The sequence below is a fragment of the Podospora pseudopauciseta genome, chromosome 4 (assembly GCF_035222475.1).
Source record: "Podospora pseudopauciseta strain CBS 411.78 chromosome 4, whole genome shotgun sequence".
In the NCBI taxonomy this organism is placed as follows: domain Eukaryota; kingdom Fungi; phylum Ascomycota; class Sordariomycetes; order Sordariales; family Podosporaceae; genus Podospora; species Podospora pseudopauciseta.
The window spans coordinates 3,619,835-3,637,976 of record NC_085894.1 but is presented as its reverse complement, the minus strand read 5'-3'; the positions used below and the strand labels follow the sequence as shown (position 1 = coordinate 3,637,976).

Below are 18,142 nucleotides of genomic sequence, written 5' to 3'. Positions count from 1 at the left end.
GAAGCTCGACATGTGACTGCGTCTCTCTTGACGACCGTGTAACAATCGCTGTCGGTCTAGAAGCTGTCTGCCGGGTAAGTAGTTCGTGTGTCATGTGTCGGGGATTTTGACACATTATCCGCACGGAGTGAATTCTCCTGGAAGATTGACACAGGACAGGTTACACAGCATCACATTTCACCAAAACACATTTGGGACGGCATGATAGCAAAAAAAAGAAAACTCCCAAAAATAACACCGTCTCATCTATTTTGGACCCTTTCCACTCTACCCCTGTGCTCCCATCTTTGATACAAAACAATAGCCGCTCCAAACCGCCCAAAAACCTGTACCCAAAACAAAATCGTGACCCATCATGAACGTTAAGCAGCACCCGCACCGACAGCCGAGACCGCGGCGGCGGCGGCCCCCAAAGCAGAGATCATGAGGATGTTCGGCTGGCCGGGCGTGTTCTGAGGGAAGCGCGAGTTGAACCCGATGACGTCCCGAGCCTTGATGAAGGAGGAAGGCGAGATGCTCAGCTTGGAGGTGGACACCCTCCAGTTGACGCCCTCGCTGCACGGAGGGGTGGTGAGGGATCCGCTGTAAGCCTGGAACTGGCCGGCCTTGAGGAGGTCAACCACCTCGGACATGACGAGAGGGGGAGTCTTGACCTTGGTGCCGGGGGTGGAGATCTGGTCGACGACGCTGAAGATGGTCTCGAGGAGGACGGTAGGGGCATCGGTGCCGGCGACGGGGGCAGTCTCGTTGGCTTCGGCTTGTCTCTGGAAGAGGCGGCTGCGGGTGTTGAGGCCCCGCTTGACCGAGGCCGAGGCGACCGCCCCGGTAGCGATGTTGATGTAGGCGCCAACGACGGCGATCTCTCCCTCGGCGGATTGCCAGACCATGTGCATTTCCACTATCGCGTCATGTCAGCAACGGTTACACGGATGTTGCGCGGTACAAAGAAGGGAAAAAAAAAACTTACTGGCTTGACTGGTGCCGTTGTCCAGATGCTCGCTGGGAAGATGGAAGTGGAATTGCTGCAGCTCAAAGGTCTTGTTGTCGAAAGAGAGTGTGCCACCCTGGGTGATGACCTCGACTGTAGACCCGAGGTTCTCAAAGTCGGCACCCTCTGGCATGTCGTTGACTTCTATTGAGAGGGCTGAGGCATCGATCAACTCAAAGACGCTGTCCACCATGTCGATAGGCGATTGGGTGGTGCCCGTGGCGCAGACATTGTTCGCGGGGCTGTCAAGGGCAGCCCAGTTGTGAGGGCCCTGATATGTGTGTCAGCTCGGGTTCCTCACCTCCAAAATGTGAGTGTCTTACGGTGATGCCAGTATACCCAAAGGTAGCCACTGGAACAGCTTCACCCTCCTCCGCTCTGGGCATCAGGTGTGTTCCATAGGCGCAAGAGGCGAAGACCCGCCCCGCCGAGGCCGTAAGGAAGAGGATTTGAGAAAGCTTGCCCATGTTGGATTATATGTGAGGGCAGAGAGACACACAGGAGAAAGTGAAGAGAGAAGAGACAGGTCGAGGAGGACAGAAAGGGAATATAAGACTAGAGAAGGTACACAGAAAGTGGATAACAATGTATAAAAGTATTACACAACAGAAGTGAAGAGAAGAAAACAGGGTCGCAGACCTCGATAGCGGAACCAGAAAAAAACAGAAGAAAAAAACAGGAAATGTACAAGACAAGAGAAGGGAATAGTAGATCGTACGATGACAAGCCACGCTTCCAGGCGGGAGGGGCGTGGATCTTTGTATTTTTCGCTCTTGAGACCAGGTTACGGGGTCTCGGCGGGTAGTAGACCCTTTAACCGCATATAACGCCAACTCTGGGCAGACAACCTGCTGTGTCATTCTGTTTCCTCACTGCCTCTGTCGAGGTAGCTGCCAAGTGGTTGGCGTTATATGCGGTTAAAGGGGCCGATCATTCTGCAGTCGCAACCTCCAGTGTTTGAGCCTTGGCCCCGAGGTGAAAAATGATAAGACCCTTGTCTTAAAGGTGGTGGCAGTCGGTCCGGATGCTCCTCCGTCGGTGGAGCAGGGCCAGGGCGGCAGACGGAGCAGAACTAGATCACAGGGTAGCGTCTGTTGCTGCTACCTCGTTTATCGCCGGTTGTCGAGGGACAAAGAAGCTTCATGATTGTTTTACCAACCGACAGGGAGAAGGGGCCTCACGGAACACATGTGGGGGGCGTTCGGATGACAACCTTTGGCGCCAAGAAAAGGGGTCAAGGTGCAGTGACGAAGAACCCTGCCAGCGCGTTTGGGGTTCTGGCCCCTTGGCGCTCAGGCCAAGTCTGGGGAACCTCACTGGCCAAGGGATGAGGCGTCTTGCCGCGCCGACGAGCTTCATCAACTACAATCAACAACAGGCCTGAATTTCTGGCCAGCCACCACTCATTTTGGGGCCAAAAACTTGAGAAACTTGGCCGTGGCTAGACTTGTTCATCTCAAATCGTTGCCTGTTCATCCGACATCTGCTCGGGGCTGTCAGACCTTACGGCGGGAGGTCGTGGGATGACGCGCCAAGACATGTCCTCTGGTGACGGGCAAATTGGAGAGTCCAAGACTGCCACGACTGCCAAACAGCATCAAGCTCAAAACGTATCTGGATTTTCCTCGGCAGAATTGCTTGTTCGTGGGGGCATTTTGTAATGTGAAACAGAAAATCCCCGTGAGGTTGCAGAATCGACCGGGGGTTGGTTGCCGGCAGAAAATGTCCGTGGGCCAACCATCATGGGTTCCCAGTCTGTCACCGACATCAACCATCAGCAAATCAAATCTGCTGGCAATCGGTCGCCTCTTGGGAAAAGGAGCAAGAGATGAATAGGAGCAGTGTGGAACATTGGCCGGTGACTTTGGTGAAGATCTGGGTGTTTGAGGAGGTGCCAGCCGACTGTTTAGCGTCCAGCACTCCTGATAACACCAGCCAAAAAGAGGCAGCGCCAACAGGAGAGTTGCTTTCGGCTTGTTCCTGGAATCCACCAGAGGTTGACGTTGGCGGCCCGAGCCCGCCAATTGTGGCGCATATAGCGAGGGGGAGCTGGAGCCGACGAGGCAAGTCGAAGCGGAGTGTGGTCGTTTTATTACCGACAAACCCCAAACCGTTTTCCAGGCCCGTCTTGTACGCGTCCACGGGAGCGGTGATGAGGCTCGGTGCTTTGTTTCACTGCGACGAGACGGTCAGAAAAGGGACATGGCAAGTGGATCTAAGGTGCCGCCGGCAAAGGAGCGTGACATTTGCTGCAACTTTGACGCTTGGTCTAGGATCGCTGCAGTGTACATATCAATGTCGTTGAAACGGGGTAGTTGATGGTCTTGATGGCCAAGAGACTGGAGACCTCGTTGCGGCGCGGGCTTGGACGAGGAATGTCTCGCGTGAGCAGTTGCCTCTCGTGGCCCGTTTCTGTAAGTTACACGACGCTTTGCGGCGCGGGTGGTTGTTGATGAAGATCAGGAGATGTCTGTGCTAAAAATATGGTGGTTTTTGATCTACACGGTCTGTTGCCAGTCTGGGGTAAACCAATCTAGAAGAACCAGGTGGTCTTTTAAGGTTTGTAAATCTTACGTGGGAGAATGACCATGACGGTATACTTATCGGTTGGCGAGGACTGATGCCGCGTTGTTTGTGTGATGATCCTTGGCATCACTGCGTGGTGGTGGAGCGGGACGAGCTAGCAGTGTTCGGGGGGCACTCGGTGGGGAAGATGCAGCTGTGGGGGATGGCGCAGCTGTCAGAGATCAATTCATTTATCGAGTGCATACTGCCGATCCATCCGTCTTGGGGACATTGGAAATACCTACCTAGATCAGAGAGTGTCGGGCTGAATGGCTGTCAGGCTGATGAAAAGGCAGAATAGGTGGGGTGTTCGTTCCTCAGTTGACAAGAGCCAGGCAGCAATTCCGGCAAGCTGTTTTCTCAATCCCGTGAGGTGAAGGGCCAACTTTGTGTTTCTGTGAAGTCTTGATGATTGCTGGTAAGTCTCGAGGTGCAGACCACCGACTTTCCACTCTAATGGACTGACGCTGAGATTATGGTCCAGCATTGGATTTTCAAGCATTCCCATCCGCCAGACCCTCGACCTATCTCGCCCTCTTACAAGACGGCTGAACATGGCTGGCAACAAAGTCTTTCGATGCCGTCTCGAAAGCCTTTATTGCCGAGCGGCAGATTCGAGCCTCTGCGCCCCGTCGTCGTTGCCGTAATCGACCAGACCCGGCCGCCGAGTACCGAAAACATGCCGCCCGCATAGTCGGGACCGACCACGGCCCGCCTGTTGCCATCTTTGTTCAACAAAACGACTCCGGCAGTTGGGGAAGGCGACGGAGTTAACAGCCTTGGCAGCATTCCCGGACGACGCCATCATTTCCAAGCATTGCGCAACACCTCCAAAGTCAACGTTCAGCCAATTGGCACCTCGGCAAACCCTAACAATGCTGCCGATATAAGGTAGACGGACGGGGGGGGAAAGCACGCCTTGATGCTACGGAGTATACGCAGTACGGTCCCAGCAGCGCGGAAATTCGCACACGATTACCATGTCGCCGCCGTGCCAGCATACTCTGCCGCACGTCAGAGAGCAAGCGTCTTACACCATGCATTTTTGAGGAGCTTGACCACTAAGAGCCAGGAATACAGTCAGGAAGTGGTGGGCGAGGCCCTTCTCAACATGCGATTGGTCCGTGTCAGATAGAGGGACGTCTTCAGAGTGATATCGCAGGCTGGCGTGCTCTGCGAGTGTGCCATCTCGGAGATAAAGATGACTCGTGAAGAGGAGTCTCTTTGACGCCATTATGATGTATTCGAAGCCATGGGATGCTGTCCGTCTATAAAGACAGCAGTTAATCCGTCTGATTGCCATCCACCAACAAACCCAAAGCTTCACATCACAAAGTTTCAACTTGATCAATCTCCACGCACCTCGCACTTCATCATGTCTCCCTCGGCAGTCGATACAGTCCAACAAACTGTGGACGAGATCAAGGAGAAGGTCATTCCAGTCCAGAATAAGGAGCAGGTGCCAGAGGTTGTCGAGGACAAGGGTGTCCAAGTTCAAGAGGAAGAACTCCCAGAGCTCTACACGAACCACAAGGAGCCTTTGAAGCTCAGTGGCGCCCTTGAGGTCTTTGACTCCTTCGATGTTACCCCTGTGATCGGAAGGGAATATTCCAACGTCGACCTCGTCAAGCTCCTCCGTGCTCCAAACTCGGATGAGCTGCTTCGTGATCTTGCCATCACCAGTGAGTATCTTATCCATGAGACTCCGACGAGAAACATGTTGCTGACCCAGATTAGTTTCTCAACGTGGTGTTGTCTTCTTTCGGAAACAGGAGGGCTTGACTGACGATCTTCAAAAGGAGTTGGTCCAGCGTCTCGGCCAGCTTTCTGGAAAACCAGAGACTTCCGGTCTTCACATCCATCCCATCAGCAACGCCGCCCGTGAGCATGGTGGCAAGGACGACGAGATCAGCGTCATCTCCTCAGAGCAAGCCAAGAAGCTCTACGCCGATCGATTCGCCAGCGCATGGAACGGTGGCAGACATCGTCAGTCCGGAAAGGGCCAGTGGCACTCTGATATCACCTTCGAGCCTATTCCCAGCGATTATGCTCTTCTCAAGCTGACACAGCTGCCTAAGACCGGTGGTGGTAAGCAAACCTCTGGACTGCATAGATGCCACAAAAGATGTCGCTGACTGGATGAATACAGACACCCTCTGGGCTTCTGGCTATGAGCTCTACGACAGAATCTCCCCCAAGCTCCGCGGCTTCCTCGATACCCTCACAGCCTACTATGCCCAGCCACTCTTCACCGATGCCGCCAAGCGAAACGGCTTCAGCATCTACTCCGGCGAGCGTGGCGCCCCCGAGAATGTCGGCGATGTCCTCGAGGCCATCCACCCCGTGATCCGCACCAACCCAGTCACCGGCTGGAAGTCAGTGTTTGCTGTCGGACACCACGTCAAGCGTATCCATGGCCTCTCTGATGAGGAGAGCAAGCACTTCCTTGACTGGTTCGTCCAGCTCATTGTCGAAAACCATGATTTGCAAGTCCGCTTCAAGTGGAAGGATGTGAATGATGTTGCCATTTGGGACAACAGGAGTGTTTACCACGCGGCCACCCCCGATTATGTTTTTGAGGACGGGCTGGGCGAGCGCAAGGGGAGCAGAGCTGTCAGTCTGGGTGAGAAGCCTTACTACGACCCTCAGAGCACTAGCAGGAGGGAGGCTCTCAGGAAGTAGAGGGTTGAGTTTGGGCACATGGGTACTGCATTTCGCTTAGCTTTTATCAGACAATCGAAAAATGATATGATGAAGTAAAGGTTCCAGCTCCGTACTGCTATCGTGAAAGCGTATTGTGTGTGTGTATAACCAAGACTGTCCCCATCTTGTTTGAACAGCAGGGGAATCATCGTGTGACTCACTGCGTTGCTGAGGTTTGTGGATAGGTATTGATCAAACCATGAACACCGTACTAGAGTCCAGGAAAAGATTACGAGGGCTTGACCACATGGCGTTCTACAAAAGCCTCCCACGCCTCCCACGCCTCCCACGCCTCCCATGCCAGCCATATCCCCATAGGGGTGTAAGCTCAAACGCAATTTGAAAGCATACCATCAAACTCAGATATCATAGACCCGCATCCAAGAGAAATCAAGACAGAGTTTTCACTTCTTGGACAAGCAGTACTCAAGTCGCGTTGCAAAGCCGCAACTAATGCGATTGCTGCCTTATTCGTCAGAACCTGGCGGAAACAGTGAATTCACCTGTGACGCGCGCGCTGCCCCGATGACCTACGCAGGAGAGACTCCGCGTCACTTGGCCTAGCGACATTGGAATCAGTTGCTCAAGTTGTCCTTCGCGTCAGGCATTGAGCTGCAGAGCGTCGAGTGCCTTCGTCGCAGATGCTTTGGCGACTGGAATCGAACGACGCGAAAAGCCTACCGCTCGCACTCCTGGTCAACAGCAACTTTCGACCAACAATCTCAACATCTTACTTGAATGGCGACTTTCCGCGACTTTTTTTCTTCTACGCACATCCTGAAGCCGCTCAGATGGATCTCACAGCTTCAAAAACATCCTCAGTCCCAACGTTGATGCTTTACGAGCCGCAAAAATTAGGCACTTTACCTTCTAGACCTTCAACAATCGACTTGCCCTCGATCTCTTCACGTTGTGGCCGGTATCCTCGACCCTTTCCGACCCTTCCATTCACATCACGAGCGACTCCCATTTCCTTAGAGACGTCCATCACCCACTCATCACAACTACCCTCAAAATGTGTCAAGGAACCATTTACGACTTTTGGTATGGATGCCACCTACCCCACTTCCTCTCCTTCTCCTCTCCATCGCCCGCTGACTTCCTCCCCAGGTGCCCCTGCATCTTCCACGCCCCTTCAACCTCCTTCTACCTCCAATTCGACATCCACCCCCCCGACTTCAACTACACCTTCACCCGCCGCCCCACCACCAACCCTCTGAAAGCCCACCTGTCCAAAAGCTCCCACAGCATCGTCTACAGCCAGCACTGCGCCGCCTACAAGTTCTGCGACGACTACCTCCACTCCCGAGGCTTCAACCCCGGCGATGTGCTCGACATGGGCGGGCTGTGTCCTGCTGGCCACCAAGTGACGTATGAAAGGGAGGCGTTTATATCCTCACGGCTGTGTGATGCTTGTATCAGCGGGCGATGTGAGGAGAATATGGAGTTTGCGGGGGTCAGGACTGTGAGGAGGAGTCGATATGGGTGGAGGAGTAGGGAGGAGGAGAGGGAGGTGAGGAGGAGGAGCAGAAGTAGACGGGGGAGGGGGGTGAGCCCGGCGGGGAGTGTGAGGAGCTTTGACTCTACGGGGAGGGGGAGGAGTTCATCTGTGGGATCGACGGGGGCGGTGAAGGGGAGGGATATGGGGGTGGAAAAACGGGGGGAGGCTGGGGAGGGGGAGGGGAAGACGCTGGGGGCGATGAACTTGAAGAATTTGGTGGATAAGATGGTTCAAACGGTGTCTGCGCTCCGGATTGGTGGGGGTGCTGAGAGACAAGACCAGCCGCGCGTGATGCCTGCCAGTGACCTCGAAGCCATGGCTGAAGAGTCGATGCCGACACCACTGCCATCTCGACATAAACCTAGCGGGAAGAACCTAGAAGATATGTTTGACAACAGCGGCCGGCCGGAGTATGACTCTGACCAGGACACAGTGGTCGGTGCCTCAAAAACTACGGAAAAGAAAACCAAGGTAAATGGAAAGACAATCGCTGCGGATGAGATTTCCGGGGTTATGCAGGAAACACCCACCGACAGAAGCAAGAGTCGCAAACGCCGTATGTGGACCGACCCAAGGACTGATGAAGAAGCATCTCGCGTACTGAGGTTTCTGAGACGGGGGAAGGGTGCTGCTCCCGTCGAGACTGGTAACTCACGAGAGAGATCTCGAGGTCAAGGGTATGAGCGCATTACAATCGAATGAGAGACGGGTTAGCCTCACGCAAGGACAAGAGAGAATGGTTAGGCAAAAGAAAAGGTGGTGGATGATATTCATAAGTATTATGCAGCAGCGTATTCACAAAGTTATGACAGTATGCAATTCGACAGCATCTATTTATGTCACCACATAGTAGTGCACACCATACACAGGATGCGCATAAGCTCATAGATATGCATAGCTTCACAACTATGCACAGCCTCACAGATATGCACCAAGAAAGTACCTATACAGCATGACTTGTTTCTTGATTCAAATCAGAAAGTGTTTGATCATACAAGGAGACTTTATCCGTGCTGCCCCGAGCATCAATCATTCCACTTTCAAAAAGTCCAATTCTACGATGGTTATTTTAGGCTCTACGTACTCTGTAGCGCGCTCACCTCTTACTTCAGATGATTGGGCCATGCAGTTAACCCGTCTCTCTTGCTAATGAACCTTACGGAAGGTACAAAAAAGAGTACTCGATGGCAACGGCAGTCAACCATCCGAGGGGTGCAAGTATGACAAGGGGGATCATGTCGAAATGAAGGCCACTCGTACCCGATTTGGTCTGCTGATGATAGGCTTATGTCTCACAAAGGCTGTCCTTGGTATTTACTGTCTTCCGTTTGTCAAGAAAAAGGTGCCCGATCAACCCAGCGAGCTTGCTGCGGATCCTTAGAACTCATCATCCCACGAAATTGTTATGTGAGGATCTCTCCGTTCTCCTCCTCGGTCCATGAATACCTCTGCGACCATCCAGTCACTCCATCGATCCCTCGAATGTCTATTTTCTCTCTGCGCTCACGTTAGGACATGGCTCAACCGGGCAGTTATGCATGAATTCTTTGCTCACGTTTGGCAGCCCATTCGGCGTGACCCTTCCGAATCTCTTCGGTTCCCCGATCGTGAGCTACTTCGGACTTCATGGCTTGGCGGAAAATGTAGACGATGACCCATACACAAGATGCGTAAAATACCAAGAGGTAAATGAGGTCAAGTATCGCCATGTTGTCGAGTAAACAATGGTAAAGTGAGTGTTGACGGCGGGGTTCAACTTGTGTCTTGAGTCGTGATGGTTGCTCGTGTGATGGGATTGACATGAAGATGAGTGCGGGCGGTTTTCTGGTTCGTGACGCCCTTGAGGATGGACTAGAAAGGGACGGCGTACTCTTTGTAATGTTGGAGGGCCCTTCCACAAGCATCAGGAAGACGGAAGAGACAACGAGAGGAATAGTGCGTCTCCCATATGTACTGTTTACGTGTGTGTTTAAATCATACAACCCCAGAGCCATGCAGGTGAGGTATGTATCATGCGCCCGATATTACCAAACTCCAAACTCTCTATAATGCCTCAAGTAACGACCGAATATCCCATGCCCTTTTCCCCTGTGCCATCCCACTGCAGGTTGACGGACTGCCTCACACGTCAACCCACGACCGTGCTTCTCTCTCCCCTGACATTTTCATCTCCAGTCAGGACCTTTCCACTCGGTAGGTTTCTGTAATCATGATACCGTTGTGATTGTGCGCCTGACTGTGCTCCCCATGCTGCACCCTTCCCTGCTCAACATCCACCCTCATCACGCGCCCGTTGTGGTCATCCATCTGACTCCGCCTGTACTCATTGAGGATCTCCTCATCAGAGCTGTTCCCGTTGCCTACACTCCCGTCACATCCCCTCCCCACCGTCGTCCGTGTAAATGGCCCATCAACGCCCAACTTGACATCCGTAAAGCTGATATTATCTGTGCTCTCATTCTGCCCTGTAACCGTGGTGCGACCATCCTTATTGGCAGATACCTGCTGCGATTGCGCAAGTTTCTTTGAGATCGGTTTGCCGTCGGAGCCCAGAACGCCACCGCCGATGGTTTGCAGAGCGTGAGAGGACCCTTGACCGTCCTTGCCGCCGGATTGCTTGTGGTAGCCGCTGTTGCTCTCGCCGAGGAGACGTCGGAAGGCGCGCTTGTAGAGGGGACGACAGACGGGAATGCCGATGCAGATGAGGGTAATGGCCATCTCGGCGGAGGACCAGACGATGAGACCGACGGAGTCCTTGAGGTACGAGGCTGTGTAGAGGCCTTCGACTTCGAAGGTGCGAACGATGCCAGCTGCGGCAGCACTGAGAACAGAAAGGTCAGAGGACTCCGAGCCAGGTGCTCTGGGTGAGGGGTAAACTTACATCAAGCCGAGACTCATGCTACCGGCGATGGTGAACTTTTCGCGTTTGGGCATTTGTAGGGGCATGACGATTAACCAGGGAAAGAGAGCGAAAAAGAAGTCGACGACGATGGTGGAAGCTAAAGGTAGGTGCACAGGTCAACATTTTGCTCTACCACATCAGTTCAAGTGGTCAAGACATACTGCAGAGAAGGTAAGAAGTCGGCCTTGTGTCGATGGGGCAGTAGCCCCCCTCGATGCGGCGGTCGTAGACGTAGTTGACGGGAACGCATGAGAGCCAGAAGCACAGAACTTGGGCGATGGAGGCGCCGCTCACGAGCCCCAGGGCTGACCAAATGGCGATTCTGTGCCACCTCACAGTGACGAGACGGAGCAAGAAAGTACCCAGAGACGCCTTGGCGATGGCCATACCGACGATGGCAAAGCCTTGACCGATACACTCGTACAAAGTGGCTTTCACTACTAGTTCCATGTCGCCGATTTCCTCCATCGTCTGCCCAAAGCCCACGGTTCCCGAGAGGTGGGTAAAGATGGTGAAGATGAGGAGAAAGATCTAAGTAGTGGAGTTGTTAGTCTGTGTCTATCATTCCACACGATCAGAAAGTCCACTTACAAAGGCCACAATGTAGATGTGGTCGTCAAGTCCATAAGACGACAAGCAGACGATGCGGGTGTACAGTCGGAGGCACATCAGCAAGAACACCAGGGTACACAAAAACCACATCACCCCCAACGCCCACACGGCGTCACCTTTGAGCGTCATCGCAACTAATGGAATGGGAGACAATGTCAGATTCAAGGAGCGAGGAAACTGAACAAAGACGAGTAACAAATCTCTAACGAGTCGAGACCAGTTGTGACAAAACGCGGGAGGAGTGCCCGGGTTAATAGAACCTCATCCAAGCGCCCACGAGTGTCGCATGCGAAGGGAAAGAAATAAAGACACCGAACGCCACCATTGGACCCCCAAACCCAGGCACGCAATGTCTGAAGATTAGGTTAGGTTTACATATGGCTCAACGGCCAGAAAGGGGGGGATCAGCCTCACAGAAGAGAGGTTCAAGAAGCAGGCGGGCGGCGGAGGAACTCTTTGCGAGTTTCGAAACATGCAGGCCGTGTCCTCTCCGGCTTGCTCGTGTTGCTTTTGCTCTCGAATTCGGTGTCGATCAACTTGGGCGTGTTGCACTGGCAGGGGGGTTTGAAATGCGAATACCAAGGGTTTGGCACCGGGGTTGGGTTCCGAGCGAACCTGTCTTGACTTGCGTGACGCCTGATCGTTCTGGGGAGAGTGCTGTGGTCCACTACGGCCTTCCTCATATCCGTAGAAGAATCGACCTTCAGCATCATCTGTACCTACTGTCGACGAACTCGCAAAGACAACCAACCCCAGGCATAGTGGAACTAGTGGAGAGGGTGCTGAGCCTTTGAAAATGGCACCATTTTCAGGGTCCAGACCATCAATCCCGTGCCTGAAGGTCAACGTGGTGCTCTCTGTATCCTGCCAAACGCATGAGGTCGCCAAGCTTGGCCTGTGGCTTGAAGAGACTGTCAGCGGCCAGTCAGACCCCCCACGAGTGACCAGTACGTGGCTTGACCCCCTGGAGTCTTCTGGCATTATTCTGGTGCAGGTGAAAAAGAAAGTCGTTGCAGAAGCACGAATGGTGACTAACTAAATCATTGGTTTACGTTTCTGCAGGCCAGGATGTCGGACATTGCTCCCACCGCCACTGAAGAACCATCAAATGTCGGTGAGTGAGGTTCATGCTCCTTCCTGCGAATAGACCTATCGATCCTGTAGGCCCAATGAAAAACCTAAACCTGAGCATCTTCATGTGAATAGCGGTGCATTGATCGTCTCCAATTTCATACTGACTTGCTCGTCTTCTTCCGTCTGGGGATTGCGCTCAGACAACGACGTTCCATTGTCATGACAGATTGCACGACAGGCCCCATCCCGGCAGAGCACCCGGCCGGGTCCAGGAACGGATCGTCCGGGCCAACGGTAAGCTCCCACGAAAGCCACCAATGCACCCCGAGCTGATAGCGCAATACTCCGTATCTGCTTTGTTTTTATTGGCACGATGATCATAGACATTACGAGACTAGTGGGATTGTGAGGTCCAGACCGGATGGCGGACTCAAACGACATGACATCCATGATCCAGCCCGCATCAGAGACAATAGGTGGTGAAGATATGGACGCATAAAGCACAGTGCCGACCTGCAAGAGACAGATGCTACGATGCTACGGTACCGCAGCAGTCTGGCGGCGCGGCACATGGGTGGTGGGTGAAAATGCCGTGTCGGAGAAAAAAAAAAGAACGGTGGCACGGCTGGGAGATGAAAGCGAGAGTAAAACCCTCTCTCAGTCTCTTGGGCCCCTTTCCTCCTTCCGACAACCGGCCGAGACATTTCAGATTCGGCCAATGGATTTCCGAGGGGAAGCACATGTTCCCAATTTGATGTGTGCTGTTTAAGTTATCTCCCCCGCAGTACCCGGATCTATGGTTCTGACGTTCTTTCCACGTGGGATGATGAATGTCATGTTATGGCCTTCTGTTTCACAGTATCTCATCATAACATTTGGGCCATATCGTCTCCATTTCTTCACGAGGTATCTGTACACAAAAGCACCATCGGATCGGCATTTTCCTCGACACATCAGAAACACGAGATATTGGGATGGCTATCCATACAGGCCACAGTGCCAATCCGCTATGGAACACTAAGCCCTGAAAGGGGAGTCTCTTTTGGGCTGGTCTTTTCGCTTCCGCCACCCCCATAGCTCGGCGAGAGGGGAGCCTTCCCCGAATTATACTGGCACAGCTGGAAAAAGAAAGTTTATTATCAACCAAGGCCCGGGGATTGGATCCCGCCGTTGGTCGGCTTGTGGGGCCGTTGCTTAGCAGCCGCTGACAGTTTAAATCAACAACTAACCGGGGCAGGGTTGCCCAACGCCACACAGTGCGTCCAACTGCAGATGATATCCATCCACCTCGGCCACACTTCCCGACGACGATCAATGATTCCAGCAGGTCGACCTTTCCAAACTGGAGTCGGGCTGCATTGCAACACCATCCATCCATCCACCCATCCACCCATCCAATACTTTAATACACTAGAGCACAAATTGGGGGGAGGCCAAGAAGATGGCCAGTTCCTGTTGGGATCCCCGCATCCGAATGCTGTCTCCCTGATGAACCTTCATAACATCCCCGAGCCCACGGCTGCCCGGTCACAAAACTCGCTACCGGCCTCCCCGTCTCTCCCTCACCCTCTTCTCTCGAGACATTTTCGAACAGGGAGGAACCATGGCTTCAGCTTCGTCATCAGCCAGCGGCCCCGTGCCAACCGGCGCAACGCTGGACTGGGATTGGAACACTGTCCTCACCGCTGCTCAAAGCAGCAAGCTGACCCTTCTGGTGGTTGCCCCTTCCATCGCTTGCTTTTTGTGGTTCTTTGTCGCCTACCAGACCTCACCGTTGAAGAAATATCCCGGGCCATTTCTAGCAGGTCTGTCGGCTCCCTCAAGCACAAGCAAATGCACGTCATTGTTCCCATCAGAATGACAGCTGACATGTCTTGACCAGGATGGACAAATCTGTGGCGGTTATCCAAGGTCTACGGGGCCGAGTATGCCCAGACAATGAAGAAGTTACATGAGAAATACGGCCCCATTGTCAGGATAGGACCCAATCTCCTGGACCTTGACTTCCCTGAGCTTTCTCGCACCATCTACAACACCGATGGCAAATGGGTCAAGTCCGACTTCTACAAAAACAGCAGCTCCATCATCGATGGCAAGATCACCTACCACATGTTTAGCGAGACCAACAATGTCGAGCATGCCAGACTGAAGAGACCTGTTGTGCGCCACTACTCGGTCCCGGCCGTGCTGGCTATGGAGGCACACATGGACAAGGTGGTGGCCGACTTGCTCCAACACCTCAAGAAACGTTTTGTTGAGCCCAGGAAGGTCTGCAACTTTGGCGACTGGCTAGGATACTGTGAGTCTGGACCCCGCCATCACCTTCCTGGCTATGAACATACTCTAACACGCTCAGATGCCTGGGATTTCCTCGGCATCGTCACCTTCAGCACCAAGTTCGGCTATATGGAAAAGGGCTACGACTTTGATGGCACCCTCGCTGTTGCCGACCAGTCCATCGACTATCTGGCTCTCTGCGGCCAAATGCCCTGGACCGACTACATCCTCGACAAGAACCCCATCTACCCTCTCGGCCCACCCAACATCTCCAACGTGACCAACATTGCCATCCAGAAGATGACGGCCCGTCTCAAGGGCGAGGACAAGGTTTTCAACCCCGAGAAGCCCGATTTCCTGCAGTATTTTATCGAGTCCAAGTCGACCCACCCAGAGATCGTTGACGAGGGCAAGATTATTGGTTATCTTCTTTTGAACTGTATGTCTCCACTCGCTCCCATGTCATGTACCTTGCCTTGAAATTCGATGCTAACACGATCTACCCCACAGTGATCGCCGGTGCCGACACCACAGCCATCACCCTGCGCGCCCTCTTCTACTACACCCTCAAGGACCAGCGTGTGTGGAAAAAGCTCGAATCCGAAGTCCGCTCTGTCTTCAGGGCCTTCGAACCCGCGGCCCACAGCAAAGCCCGTGCCCTCCCCTACTTGGATGCCGTTGTCAACGAAACGCTCCGTTACCACCCTGCTGTTTCCATGATCATGGAGCGCATCGTCCCCGAAGGTGGCCTCGTCCTCCCTGATGGCTCTGTCGTCCCAGGTGGCCAAATGGTCGGTATGAACCCTTACATTGTCGGTCGTAACAAGAAGGTCTTTGGTGAGAACGCCGATGACTTTTACCCTGACCGGTGGCTGCAGCGGGATGGGGAGAATGACGAGCAGTACAAGGAAAGGATGCAGCTGTGGAATCAAGCCATGCTTCAATTTGGTGGTGGGTCTAGGATCTGCCTTGGGAGGAACTTGAGTATGATGGAGGTGTACAAGCTTGTGCCTACGTTGCTGTCGACGTTTGACATTGAGCTGGAGGACCCGAATGAGATTTGGTGGTATAGCAGTCGGTGGTTTTACAGGACGAAGGGGGTTAATTGTAGGTTGAGGCCTAGGAGTGATTAAGGGGAGGAGGTTGGCACGAGCATTACATATACGAATGGTAAATAGTTGGGTATTCGAGTTGGATATGAACGTTCCACCTATCATGTGCTATCATTATGGTTTGCCATATATCTATCTCTCAAACGCAGTTGACCTTGAAGCTCTGATATGCCACTCCGCCAGCGCAAATGTTGGTGCCATAGCCGTAGGTGGTACCGAACTCGCGGCTGGGGCAGTTGGGGCTGTTGTAGGCGGTGACGGTGCAGAAGTCGGACGTGATCTTGACGCGGGAGATGGCACCGTATTGGTTGCGACAGGGGGAGCTGGAGTAGCCCACCACGCCGCCTGCTGTGGGGGTGCCGGTGCAGGAGGACGCGCCGTTGTAGGGGGTCCAAGTCCTTGAAGATGTATGGTTAGTTGATTGGGGTGGAAAAGAGGAGAGGATAGGAAAAGGTGCGCACCAGTATGCAGCGCGGGGCTCGATGTCGCGCTCGGTGATGTTGACGACCTCAGGAGCGGCCTCACGGGCAGGGATAGGGTTGGGAAGGGCGAGAGCGCCGGTGGCGAGGAGGACGAGGGTGGTGAGCTTCATGGTTGTGGCTGAAGGTTGCCTTTTGGGACAGGATGGAGAGAGATGATGAAGGATACTGAGGGATGACTTGGCAGCTGAAGGTGATGGCTATTTGCCAGGTATTTATCTTCGCTTGGTTCTTTCTCCGAAGTCGGTATTGAGTCAGACAATTCAGATGCCCATGGCCAGACATAATGTGGTGTTGAAGTTGGCTATGTAACAAGCCAAGGAGGCCAAAGAGAAGATGGCATCATGTGTACAGCTGGAAGTGAGGCTATCGACTTCCTCAAGTTACATGGTGGGTGGCTGTCAGGTCTAGATGGATAGCCAAGAATACATTTATGGTATCCAAAATGTACCGGAGCCGAATATATACATACAGTGGGTAAGGTAAAGGTACCTTAGGGTTGCATCCAAGTTTTTGACTGTTGTTTCCTGGTCATTGATTGTTGTTGCCGGGTGGCTGACCCAACCGGTCACAAAACTGTTTAAGACAAGTGAATACATGAATTAAGCCACAGAGCAGCATCGATCATTGTTTCCAAGTTGCCTTGTTAGCATTGCTCGAAAATTGTTCGCGAGTGCCAACCCAGGAATTTTTGGGAGTGTATACCAGAACTGTGGTTGAAGCTAGAGGGTATTGTAGTATTGCTTTCTACACGTGGCTATCATCGCGAGCTTTTTGCACTTGTTACGTTTAGTTTCGAGATCGAGGCAGAGCGTGGGGCAAAATTCTCAAGGCCAAGATCTGTCATGTTGCATAGAATGGAATGCCTGCTGCAGGATCTTTGGGAAGCGAATGCTAGGGAAACAACCCAAGACCAACTAGAAGAGTCTCTATTACGTACTGCGGAATGTTCGGGAAAGTTACCGCGTATCACACTGAGTTACCTACTTAGGTACCTATTGGTATCCGGAGGCCCTTGAACATGGGCTTTGGTAACCTTCTTCATGGCTCACATATTCACAGTAGATCGTCGTTGGTCAAGTGAGTAGATAGAAAGCTCTAACATTCTGTTTTGCATCTCTGAGAATATAAGAGTGCAGGAAGAATTGAAATGGTTGATGAAAGAACCCAGCGGCGACCTTTTGGGATGTATGTTAGTCAAAACGCGATTGATCGATGGTCCTGTGGTTTTGATAGTTGGTGAATATAGGTACCTTGTTAGGGGGATTCCAGAGTCGAGTAACGATTTGATGAAGCAAATTAAAGAAGGGGCAACTTCAAGATTGACGCCTTCTTTTCGAGAATTCCAACCACTTACGAATTCCCAAGCGATCTAGGTAAACAAAAGTGAATGTGAGCTAACACCATATTGCAAAGTGTCTGCATTGTGGCCCGCACGTACGTAAAGAAAATGTAAACTTACGCTATCAAGGAGTTCACAAATCAACGACTGGTTATTCTCATTCACGTCCAAAGGTGATGCTGCGTTTGTGCGAAACAACCACAATATCTTAGCAAATGCTAATGCGGCAAAGTCTTTCCACCACATTAAAGTCGTTTCAGACCGCATCCGAGGTTCGAGCAAATGCGCTGCCAAAGACGCCAATACTCCCACTATCCTCCAAGCTGGTGCAATCCTGGCGTCCACCATGGGGAATCAAGTCGAGGCTGCCTTCCCATTACTGTAGCCACCAGCTCCATAGGCCAAGGTAACTGACATCTGTATGGCATTTCGGCAAAGTCGTCTTAAGCCTGTGAATCTGATACCTACTTGCCGTTCCCGTGTTGTAAGAAGTGATGATTTGTTAAAGGAACAACCTCGAAAGTGCGACTCTTCAACGTCGATGATTTTGAACAAAGAGCCAAAATGGCTAAACTGCCAGTCCTTTC

The 18,142-nt window shown here is 52.7% G+C and overlaps 7 protein-coding genes across 7 annotated transcripts; 4 read left to right on the top strand and 3 right to left on the bottom strand.

Annotated features, from left to right (window-relative positions):
• Positions 1 to 11: 11 nt before the first annotated feature.
• Positions 12 to 4,247, top strand: QC763_0070980 (uncharacterized protein; the record flags this gene model as incomplete). Its single annotated transcript, XM_062905979.1, has 3 exons — positions 12 to 74; positions 160 to 3,971; positions 4,069 to 4,247. The coding sequence occupies exons 2-3, from the start codon at positions 3,962 to 3,964 to the stop codon at positions 4,245 to 4,247; spliced, it is 189 nt and encodes a 62-aa protein (XP_062766221.1). The 5' UTR covers positions 12 to 74; positions 160 to 3,961.
• On the bottom strand, positions 157 to 3,812 carry QC763_405470 (uncharacterized protein). Its single transcript, XM_062912190.1, has 4 exons — positions 3,799 to 3,812; positions 1,312 to 3,707; positions 968 to 1,259; positions 157 to 898 (listed from the first exon to the last, which is right to left on the bottom strand). The coding sequence occupies exons 2-4, from the start codon at positions 1,453 to 1,455 to the stop codon at positions 363 to 365; spliced, it is 972 nt and encodes a 323-aa protein (XP_062766222.1). The 5' UTR covers positions 1,456 to 3,707; positions 3,799 to 3,812; the 3' UTR covers positions 157 to 362.
• Positions 4,248 to 4,805: 558 nt separating the features above from the next.
• QC763_405480 (uncharacterized protein) lies at positions 4,806 to 6,235 on the top strand (the record flags this gene model as incomplete). Its single annotated transcript, XM_062912191.1, has 3 exons — positions 4,806 to 5,235; positions 5,291 to 5,641; positions 5,703 to 6,235. 3 exons carry the CDS (start codon positions 4,806 to 4,808, stop codon positions 6,233 to 6,235), a joined length of 1,314 nt encoding a protein of 437 aa, XP_062766220.1.
• A 1,036-nt stretch (positions 6,236 to 7,271) lies between these two features.
• QC763_0070960 (uncharacterized protein) lies at positions 7,272 to 8,459 on the top strand (the record flags this gene model as incomplete). Its single annotated transcript, XM_062905978.1, has 2 exons — positions 7,272 to 7,300; positions 7,367 to 8,459. 2 exons carry the CDS (start codon positions 7,272 to 7,274, stop codon positions 8,457 to 8,459), a joined length of 1,122 nt encoding a protein of 373 aa, XP_062766219.1.
• A 1,177-nt stretch (positions 8,460 to 9,636) lies between these two features.
• On the bottom strand, positions 9,637 to 12,328 carry QC763_405490 (uncharacterized protein). Its single transcript, XM_062912192.1, has 5 exons — positions 12,308 to 12,328; positions 11,251 to 12,172; positions 10,821 to 11,190; positions 10,639 to 10,756; positions 9,637 to 10,578 (listed from the first exon to the last, which is right to left on the bottom strand). Exons 2-5 carry the CDS (start codon positions 11,398 to 11,400, stop codon positions 9,933 to 9,935), a joined length of 1,284 nt encoding a protein of 427 aa, XP_062766218.1. The 5' UTR covers positions 11,401 to 12,172; positions 12,308 to 12,328; the 3' UTR covers positions 9,637 to 9,932.
• Positions 12,329 to 13,064: 736 nt separating this feature from the next.
• On the top strand, positions 13,065 to 15,831 carry QC763_405500 (uncharacterized protein). Its single transcript, XM_062912193.1, has 3 exons — positions 13,065 to 14,150; positions 14,228 to 15,061; positions 15,133 to 15,831. The coding sequence occupies exons 1-3, from the start codon at positions 13,949 to 13,951 to the stop codon at positions 15,753 to 15,755; spliced, it is 1,659 nt and encodes a 552-aa protein (XP_062766217.1). The 5' UTR covers positions 13,065 to 13,948; the 3' UTR covers positions 15,756 to 15,831.
• Positions 15,785 to 16,607, bottom strand: QC763_405503 (uncharacterized protein). Its single transcript, XM_062912194.1, has 2 exons — positions 16,196 to 16,607; positions 15,785 to 16,132 (listed from the first exon to the last, which is right to left on the bottom strand). The coding sequence occupies exons 1-2, from the start codon at positions 16,324 to 16,326 to the stop codon at positions 15,874 to 15,876; spliced, it is 390 nt and encodes a 129-aa protein (XP_062766216.1). The 5' UTR covers positions 16,327 to 16,607; the 3' UTR covers positions 15,785 to 15,873.
• Between the last annotated feature and the right edge of the window lie 1,535 nt (positions 16,608 to 18,142).